General features: G+C 44.0%; 1 protein-coding gene across 1 annotated transcript; it reads left to right on the top strand.

Annotated features, from left to right (window-relative positions):
* On the top strand, positions 1-10,152 carry LOC139760226 (uncharacterized). Its single transcript, XM_071683154.1, has 9 exons — positions 1-123; positions 472-586; positions 2,341-2,497; positions 2,895-3,443; positions 5,518-5,643; positions 6,783-6,905; positions 7,184-7,414; positions 7,823-8,062; positions 9,609-10,152. The coding sequence occupies exons 2-9, from the start codon at positions 506-508 to the stop codon at positions 9,623-9,625; spliced, it is 1,524 nt and encodes a 507-aa protein (XP_071539255.1). The 5' UTR covers positions 1-123; positions 472-505; the 3' UTR covers positions 9,626-10,152.
* The last annotated feature ends 456 nt before the right edge of the window (positions 10,153-10,608 follow it).

Genomic DNA, 10,608 nt, shown 5'->3' with positions numbered 1-10,608 from the left:
CGAGTTGGTTTCAGTCTCTGCCGTTTCGTCTTGGTGACAGGGCGCACGCTGTCATACATGTGTGTAGTATACTTAACAAACATATCTTTTGCGGTGACGAGACCAACCCTGTTGTAATCAAAGGTGAGTGAACTTCGTATCAATAACAGTGGTAAGGCATAGATCATTTTGAATCTTTCGAAGTTGTAGATTATAGATGAGTTGTAAGGCTTCCCATCCCTCCTAGACACTAGAGGTGGACGGAAGACTTTATGATCAGTGAGCTGAAAGTTGTAACGAACAAGATACAATCATAGTCGGAGACTTTTAACCCACCGTTTTCTAATTGGGGAGAGAGAATCCCTTTTCCAGTATCTTCGGACGTGGACTCTTTCCTAAACTTGCTTGATAGCGCCCAGCCAAGGCAATGTATGTGAATCAGTAGAACTGCCAGTATTGTCAAGTGACTAAAGGCATAATTTCGTCTGACAGTGACTGGGACGACCAGCCACCCCATTTGGCAAAAATGAAGGGAGGAAAAACTCTGCTGGTTCTCGTCTTCGCCTTCATCGTACATGCCTCCCACTCTCAAGCCTATGAGCCTAAGGTACGTACCACACAGTCCTGGGAAGAGGAAGGGAATAATGGGAATGGTTCACTCTAGGCCAGGTAGATAGTGGATGGGAGTAGGAAGATGGGGACGAAATGTCTTAACTCTAATAGGAACTTTTAGTGGGAAAGGGAGTTGCTATACCAATAGGAGGTGATGACGGGGAACTTATGGTATTTATCATTTGCTACTGGTGATGGGAAGGAACCTACTGGAGTAAGAAGTAAGAGGAGAGAATGACATTGAAAGTATATAGGGAGTATATAGATGCTAAGCATTTTCCTTAAAAGTCTGGCTCGCCGGAAGGGTTAAAAGAATACATCCCTTGACAACATGACGATTAAAGTAAAGCTGTGGACTGGGATGTGAAAGGGATATCTCGCTCTGACGCCGAGACACCACGACTCACAAGGAGGCTGGTACCAGGAGGCAAATACCAACAGCACCTTCGAAGTTTCACAGAGCCTGAGAGAGTGAGGGAACGTTGTCGCAGCGAGGGAGGCGTCCTCGATCTCCCATCGTTCTCCAGCCCAGTTCGCCAGCCTGGCTCTTGTCTTGGTGTTCAGGCATAAGCCAAAATGGGCTTCGCGACCCCTGTGTGAATATATATATATATATATATATATATATATATATATATATATATATATATATATATATATCCATCCTAGTATGTTACCAGTGTATGCATCTTACTCTCGGATATGCAAGCGTGTAAGCTTATGGTCCTCCATGCAAACATATACATACAAATAGAATGCGTGCAGCGTGTACCCGCAAAACAATTTTGCATGTAGATGTTTCAGAGAGTCGTGCATACAAGTATACACAATAAATGTCCTCAGTCATTCACGTAATCATGCACACACGATCATGCACATATTCCCTCTACCGCGGCATGATATGTCTCGTAACACTACCTACGAGTCACGGCAGTTTGAATCATATTATTCAGTCATATTCAAAATGGTAATGAGAAAGTAATTCTTCTATGCTCACTCAGACACACGGGTTAAGGTGATATTGTGTTTTTACCAGGTGCACTCTATTGGAAAGCGTGTGGTGGTCTCACCCCAGCTCAAAAAAAAAAGTATATGTCTCCAATTATTGTGCGACGTGAGCAGTGTGATATTCAACAATGATGTTCATGAATTTACTCCAAGACTTGGTGTGGGAGGAGGTAGGGTGTGTCATATTGGGCAGAGACAGTAAGTCACCGTACCACGACACAGTCAGATATAGAATGTGTAGCCAAACAAAAAGCAACCAAGAGCCATTATTCTGCCGACAAACACGACCATCGACTGTTACCGTGCTGGACATGTTGTGCCATAAATTACCACGCAGACAGGCATATCATTTCTCCCCTCTCCCCCCCGGTCATAACCAAGTCGAATATATATTGTGGTGTTGACCGTAACTCAGCAGACATACTGTCCACCGACCATATCCCAGCCAGATCTACTGTTACCGAACCTATAACCCACTTAGCCAGACATGTGGTTCCATAACACTACAATTGGATCAAAATACTAAAGTGGAGTTTCTTGTCGTTCGCTTCTACTGTGGGCAGGGGGAGAGGCAAGATGAAGATAAATACGAACAAAAACACGACAATGTATCTTCTATTATCGTCATAATGTTAGAAAATGGGACTGTGGTCATCTTTCAACCACCAGAGTATAATACCATTTCACGAGGGAGGGAGGGAAAAAAAAAAGATAACATTTTCTTTCTCTAAAACTCCCCAGATGGCGTCTACGCTGCAGCTAAGGACGGAGCGAGGTGGTGGTGGTGGTGTGAGGTGCGGCAGTGAGGGAGAGGGGCAGTGTTTACCAGCGGGGTTGACTTGCCTCGTGTCTCTCACCCACACCGACGCTTGTCCTCACAGTCAACTCTGTTGCCTCGGTCAGTGTCAACAGACTATGTCCAGGATGACAGAATCTTTGTCCTAGTTGTATGAGACATCGAACGATAGCCTCTTTGCTCAATCCGATGATCAGGCAATGACACGAATGATTGACCAATTAGAGAAGCTGAAACCACACACACACACACACACACACACACACACACACACACACATACACGAAACGTCAACACAAATTTAAGAGACGGGGTAACACGAGTGTACAACTCTCTCCCCGTAACACACAAATAGTAGTAATCTCACATACACACACGCACACAAAACGCACCGATAGTACGAGAGATGACAGCCCCTGGATGGATCCTCTTTTAATCATCCCGCGATGAATGATATCACTACGTATAACACGGTTCATACTTACGATATTCCGTCCAGGTCACGTCCAACCATCTGGCGAGGAGAACGGGACGCGAAGAAGGACGGCGATCGAGAACGAAAAACAGTCGCTGATGGGGACGCTGACGAGGAGTGACGGTAAGGGTTACAGTGAGCAGCAGACTGGAGAGCTATGGGAGCACTTTGGAAATCCTGGCGAAGAAAGCGACGAAAAGTTGCGCAGTGTGGAGGAAAGCAGAGGTCCAGGCAAGGCTAAAGTGCGTAAGGTACGTAGAAACAAATCTCGCATAAGAATGTTGACGCAAGTAAGTAGCAAAAAACAGAAGAATGACGATGACGTAGAAATAGACTTTGCCAAGCGAGATGAAAGGATAAGGAATGGCTATAAGAAAGCAAAAATTGGTAAACGACGCAGGAAACTGATGAAGAAAAGAAATCAATCATTGAGAAACAGACACCAGAAGAGGAAGAAGGTTAGAGACACGAAGCGAAAATTGTCTGTCAAAGCCCCACAGGATCTGGAGACATCTCGGGTCAGGCAAAACACTCCAGAAGCTGATGTGAACCTTCTTCGAAGAAAACAGAGAAGTAAGTTCACCAGACACCCCCCCTTCGCACCCTTCTGTTCATCAACTGGTTTTGGCACCTCACCCTTACCTTTCCGGACTGTCTTTGTCACAGCTAAGTCATAAAACTTCATAATGTTTCCAGTTTCAAAACCAAAAAAAAGGTACTTTTTGTTTTACTGTGGTATTACGCAATCTAAGAGCTTTCTGAGCCTTCTAAACATAGAAGAGAAAAATTCTATATATCCAAATTTTTAAAAATCGAATGCCTATCTTACCTTAGTTAAGTATCATCAGGAACAGACGAAAAACGACCTCATTTCACACACATCCAGTTGTTGTTCCTCAAAAATAATGCATTAATATCAGAGCTAACCATCCACAACCAAGTGCCACAGACTTTAGTTAAGCCCTTCGCTCCAACACTCGAGTTCCCATATAGCACATTGCTCCAATTCGTTCTATCCAGTGGGTTTCGTTCGTCCTTTTGAATATATTCAAATCCGATTATTCTAAAGCTACCTACACTCCATCCTAAGGATCTCCTCTTCTTCTTTGCTCCCTCCACTTTTTAGCAAATAGGTCTTCTTAATCAGTCCTTTTTCGTTCGTTCTCTCCAGCAGCCCAAACCATTTCAGTGAAACCCTGTTCGACCAGCTCCATCAGACTGCGTTTACCACCACCCTCATCTCTTTGCCATTCCCTGCACAATGTAACCGCTTTATACCATATATCGTCCCTAGGGATGTCATTTCCAACACATGTACTTTCTTCCATTCTCTCGTATTCAAGACCCGAAACTCATTCATGCAGCACTGATACAGCCCTTCTATCACATCTTTCCTTTTGCATTCAAGATCTTAGTCCCTCCTCCGCTCTATGGCTCCAGCCAACATAGATCTGATCACTCCTACGTCTACTCTTAGATATGTAAAGCACTCTACTTCCTCAAAGTCATTCCCCATTCAAAAGTATACTCATAACATCTTATTTTCGCCCCCTCTTTCACCTAAGCCTTATCTTTCCCTCAGCTTTTCCCTTTCATACACGCGGTAAACCTAAGCTTAAGAGGTTTCTCTTCGCAGTCTGTTGCCCGAGGCATGTCACTTGTAAACAGCAAAAATCCTGGACCAGATACCCCGCTGTCACTGCCACAACGACCATCTAACTCAGCTATCGTCTGAGACCTGACACCTCCTACCTCTACATCCATCGTCTGTACCATGATAATGAAATAGCCCGTGCCTATGTGCGTGTATGTGTCAACGTAAATACACACACGAACATTATTTCTTTTTTCCTCGATTAGGAGAAATTAAGAGGAAATATACATCAAAATCGATTGGTAGTTGCTCTTATAATTATAGACACCCCTCATTCTATACGGACTTATTACCATTTTCTTTGATGGAAAAATAAACAAATACAAAAAACGATGCTATTTTGAGGGTAACTATAATAATTTAGCTTTTATTTAATTCTTTGACTAATACAGTTGAGGGAATCTGTTTCACGCTCTCTGTCATCCACACACTTATGCAATTCATCCACATAATTTTACAATTCTACAGATTTCTATCATCATGCTTGAGAGAATGTTGTGCGCGTCTTTTTTTCTTTATTCATGGTGCTTCCACTTGTGTCTGAGCCATCAAATGCATATTTCCTCTCGTATCTGGCCCTCTGCTATCTCTATGCATACCTCATCAGAAATTCTGAAGTCGATACAACAGAAGTGCGCCTTTTAGAACCTGCTTGTACACAGTGTACCAGGTGGAGACTGCTTGCGGCCTACTTATTATACCTTAAGACCAAACGTCTCATTATTTACCCTGATCATATTACATCAAGTGATCAGTCATCTGCAGGTCTTTAGCACGGGAGTAATAAGGGTGTTTTAAAGGAGTAAGTAAAAATGTAGCTGTAACAATGGAGTAGACGGAAACCAATACAGTAAGTAGATATTAAACATCACAGCGCCGATGACAGCAGGCGAGAGTGGTTCCGTAACTCAAAAACGCATGCAATTCTTTTCAGCCTAAATGAATGTATGAATTCCCCCACGCTCTTCTAATAACTTATGTGGTTGTCAACAGAATGCAAGACGAGACCCAGCTGCAAAAATAATGATGGGATATGCAAGAAGTCGTGCAAGAAGTGGCAGAGTCCCATCTCCAGCGGTGAATGTAGGGGGAAAAGTACCTGCCATTGCTGTGCACCAGGTAGGTTCTTCGAAACCCTGTGATGGTTCCTAGCGATCCCAAATCGTCTGCTCACTCCTCCTTATCCGATGATGAACTGTTATCTAGCAACCCTGTGTTGGCTCGTAGTGATCCCAAATCGTCTTCTCACTCCTCCTTATCCGATGTTCAACTGTTATCTAGCAACCCTGTGTTGGTTCGCAGTGATCCCAAATCGTCTTCACACTCCTTATCCGATGTTCAACTGTTATCTAGCAACCAGAGTGACGGGTGAAAACTATCGGTAAAACAATGCATATATATATATGCCATAGTGTTTACATAGTGTCATCAGCTTTCAAGATTGGCATGTCACCGTGTTTTATTTGCAAAAAAAAATAGGGTGTTAAAGTCTCAGTGACAAGAGGTTTGCGAATGCGTCACACTCAGCAACCGAAGGAGGTGTATCAATCTCAACTCCAGAAGTGAAGCGCTTTGCTTGTGTCGTTCGATGATTCATTCATTAAACCCTGAAGATGCTGGTGGGATTGATATCAGTTACTCTTAATGTTTGGTGATTAGTGTCCTCTTTTTTTTTTTTTCTTAACCGAGGGAGTCGTGTCGTCTTTGACGTAGTGGGAGTCATACGAAATCTATTCTTCAGTCCTGAGTGATTCACGTGTTCACAATATGATGAAGACTTATCCATACATCTGAGGAAACACATGAAAATTTCAAACCAAGTCTTCGTCTTCTTCAAAGGAAGCTTTCTGTTTTTCAACAGTGAGTCACCAAGTCTGATAACTGAAAGACTGATCATACACTTCTCTATTAAAGTTCTTTGTACTGATTGCAGTGGCCTGGTCACAATTTGGCGTATACCCTGAGACCTTCCTATCTGCTTGGATGATCAGGTTAGAAATCTAGTAGAGACGTGTTTTGGTTACGATGGCGTATACCCTGAGACCTTCCTATCTGCTTGGATGATCAGGTTAGAAATCTAGTAGAGACGTGTGTTGGTTACGATGGTGTAGTCATGTTCTTCTGACCTTCAATGAATTTCTGTATCTGCTAAAACGGTGTACTTACACGTTACTAATACTCAAGACTTCCTCTGTTTTAGCTAAGACTGGCTGAGGCTTTAGTGACTGCAAAGCTGAGTACATTCTATTCCTCGACAGTGTGTGCACCCAAGAGGAGATGTGGTAAAAAGGGGGGTACCTGCCGGAAATCGTGTTCGTCTAAGGAGAATGAAGTGGATGGTGGATGCAAGTCAGGCTGTCGATGTTGTATGCCCGTTAAAGGTGAGTCCCATGTCTACTTCATCCTTCTCCTAGTTACATCAGTACTAAGTCCGTGAATTTTAGTCATTTTTTCGTGGACTTGGTTTCTCAGTATCTACCCTAAAGGCCGAACGACTGTTAAAGTGTCCAGAGTCTTCTGTAAGGAAGCAGCATCAGGGGCTTGACGGATCTTGTGATATGTTCAATCGGTGTTTGAAGTTTTGGAATGTGATGTAATCAGTTAACACACCTCTTATATAACGCAGTCCAGAATGTCACATGTACTATTTGTTCAACAGAATGTGTTCCAAACGCCAGGTGCAATTTGCAGAGAGGGAGATGCAAGACCAGGTGTGAGGACACGGAGATCGTGGTGGTGAATGGATGTGATGGCAAAGGGTGTGTGTGTTGTGCCCAGGAGAGCTTGAAGTGCCCTCAGACTCCCAGCTGTCCTGGCTACTGCGCACGGTCCTGCACAGGAGTGGTGTCATCCGCTCGGTGCGCCGGCACAGCTTGTCTTTGTTGCCTTGGTAAGTACCGCACTACTGTGATGGGGTCGAAGGACGAAGGTCGAGAAGACGAAGGAAGAAGAGCGGGGCGATAGCTGGAAGGTCAGGAACCATCATCTGGTCTTGGGCTTGTGCTCGCGCAAAGGGTACGCTTCCAAGACGAAAGAAGTCTCTGTCTTTAGATTGCGACGAAAAGGAGACGAGCAAGGATGGGAGCTCGCTCAGAGGCACAGTCCTTAGGACGTAAGGAATGTACACTGAACTTCCTACTGTGATCTGACAAGAGGAAGTACCACCATGTAATGCATAGTCAAGTCTGACTGCCAGCCATGCCATGAGTTATACATTATTACATTTCTTGCTGTCTTTTTTCTTCTTTTTTTTTTTTTGTATGACGCAGGTTAATGAGTATCTCTGCACCTCCAACAGACTGCAAAGCCAATCCTGTCTGCAAAGAAAAGCATGGGATGTGCAAACCACGGTGCTCGTGTGGGGAGAAGGAGATACTCTCCGGCTGCTCTGGTGAGGGCTGCAAATGCTGCGTCGCTGATATCGTGCAGTGTCAAAAGAGTCCGATGTGTTCCGGCAACTGCGTATTCAAGCCTCTGTGTACAGGCGACATACGTGACGAAACGTGCGGGAAAACACCTGGCTGCGCCTGTTGCTCAGGTCAGTGTTTCAGACGTCATGATTTGAGTTAGATGTCGCATATCACACGTCAACGCTGCACTGCAGAGCTGGCAAGGAGGATTTTGTTTATAGACCAGTATGTATCATTTTTGGTGTGTTGGAGAGTAAGAGGTTCGGTCGGTGGTAATGGCGTGAGAGGCGGTTCAAGCTGGACTATATAACTCAGGCAATATGCTGGTGTTGGTGTATTACAGAGACGTAGAGGGTAGTGAGGTGTGAGTGAGATAGCAGGCAGGTAGGGGGTCACGTAGAGGGTCTGGCTAATGAAAGATGCAAGAAATGGACAGGGGAGAGGAGGGTGACTCCAGCAGAATCGTACAAGGTGGATGTTTGCCTGCGAGGACTGAGTGAAGCTGGAAGGCGTGAGGTGAGAGGAATGACAGAGAAGAGGCAGGTGATTCATATGTTTCAAAGTGTCTCAATACTCTACGGAAAATGAGAGAGTGGGGGGAGAAAGTAAAAGGCAGCTTGATTTTGCTGAAGGCGCTGAGAACGGAATTAGCAAGATAGGAATTTGATACGAGGGAGAACAGAATTAGCAAGATAAGAAATAGAGGCTGAAATAGAGGCTGTGTCACTGCTAAGGTGGTGTAGATCAATATACAGCCAAAAGTCACTGTGCACCTACCGTAGAGTTGATCTTGTTGGAATGGAGGTGCAGCTGCTTCTCCAGCACTGTCCGTGCGCTCCTGTACGAGACGCCCATCTCCTGTACCCATTTACGAACGGCCTTTTTCGGGCTTTCCATCATATGAGTCGAAGTATCCAATATGTTCTCTGTTACTGCCGTCGGCCTACCCGTGATCTCGACGCGTTCGGAAACCTGATCCACTTTCACGAAACTTAGCAAGCAGACGCTGGGCTGCGTGTTTTGGATGCGGGTGACGAGAATATCTCGGGTTACTTGCCAGCAAACTTCTGTCGCACTTCGTCTGTTGTATATTGGCCTGCACTACGTCATACCTATCCCGCCACAAACACTCGAACCTCAAGCGACACAAAGAGAAGAAAACCCAATATTCACGTTCATACCTGTTAGCGTGCGGACACGCTCGCGTGCGAAGAAACACAGAAGTGACGTTGTGTGAGGAAGGGAGAGGCAGGTGGAGGAAGGGGAGGGAGAGAGGGATGGAGCGGTGGTGGAGGGGGGAGGTTGTTACCGCACGCGTTACAAGTCACGTGGGCCATTTTTTTTGTAACGATGATATTAAGAATGAGGCAGTTTGATCGTTTGTAGTACAGATGCGCACTGACTTTTGGCGATTCTCCCTTCATAACTATCATCACACAGTAGTATCATCAACATCATATTTATATATATATATATATATATATATATATATATGTGTGTGTGTGTGTGTGTGTGTGTGTGTGTGTGTGTGTATGGATTACATATGTAATTAGGCAATGCACCTGAGTGTTTTTCTCATAATCAATATTTAGCTCGTAGAAATATGACATGGAAGTGCCAATTGAATACGGAGTATTCAGATGGTATATCATTAACTAGTATATTAACTTTCAGTCGGCAGTAACCACTGACACCCGGTAATGTCACCTGAAGTGAACCGAGTGGCTGAGAATCACATCACACCTCCGTCTGTAGCAAGCAGTGCCCAGCATTAAGCATTCTCATGCAAAAGTCTTGGAAGGTAACTCAGTCTTCTGACCATGAGGATTCTTTTTTGGACGAACGTCTTTCATGTTCAGTTAATTTTTTTTTCTTGACATTTATATTACATTGTGTATTATCTAAGTCAGTAATTAATTCTTCTTCATCTATGATGTTTTTAAGAACTGAGGGTTGACGTCTCTAGCATATTACGCCTCTCACGTGTGCATTTTCTGTGGAGGCGAGAGTTGACCCTCCTTATAGTCAGAAGTCGTTCAATATCTATTGGTTTTGTATCATGGTAACATCGCCTACTTCCTTGAACTATGATACTGTGTGGATTCTAAATGCTTCATGTACCCTGCATGCTCCTTTTGGGGCTGGTTAAGTACTGCAGGGCAATTAGTTCTTGATGTTTTTTTTCTTTTTTTGGTTTCATTGACCATAATAAAGACTTTAGCAGACCCTGGACTATATGAACACCCTGAGTGAGTCTGGTACCACATAAACACTCATATTCTCGGTCTGGTACGGCATAAACACTGTCATATTTCCCGGGCTTTTACCACCAGCCATATCATCCAGGCATTAAACACTGGGTATAGTATCTACGTGTTAGATGAGCCTTCAAAGCCAATGTGCATACGTAGCTCAGAACCTTATCCAGATTTCAAAGTAGTTGCGCCCAATAGTTTTAGGTCTTTAGGTGCTACTTAAAACTCTGATAAGTCTGCTTACCTTGTAAGATGCCCCTTATTGGCTTTTAAGGCAAGTAGCCTGTTATATGTACAGAAAAAAACTTTTAGCGAGTGAAAAAGAGGGAGGAAAGGCTATTGTCTTAGTACTTGCCAGTAAGGATCTGGTGTTGAAACTACTGAGAGACAAATGATGAAGTTATAACCTGCTTGTCATG

Source organism: Panulirus ornatus, chromosome 35, assembly GCF_036320965.1.
Source record: "Panulirus ornatus isolate Po-2019 chromosome 35, ASM3632096v1, whole genome shotgun sequence".
NCBI classification, from domain to species: Eukaryota; Metazoa; Arthropoda; class Malacostraca; order Decapoda; family Palinuridae; genus Panulirus; species Panulirus ornatus.
This window is presented reverse-complemented; position numbering and strand designations above follow the sequence as displayed.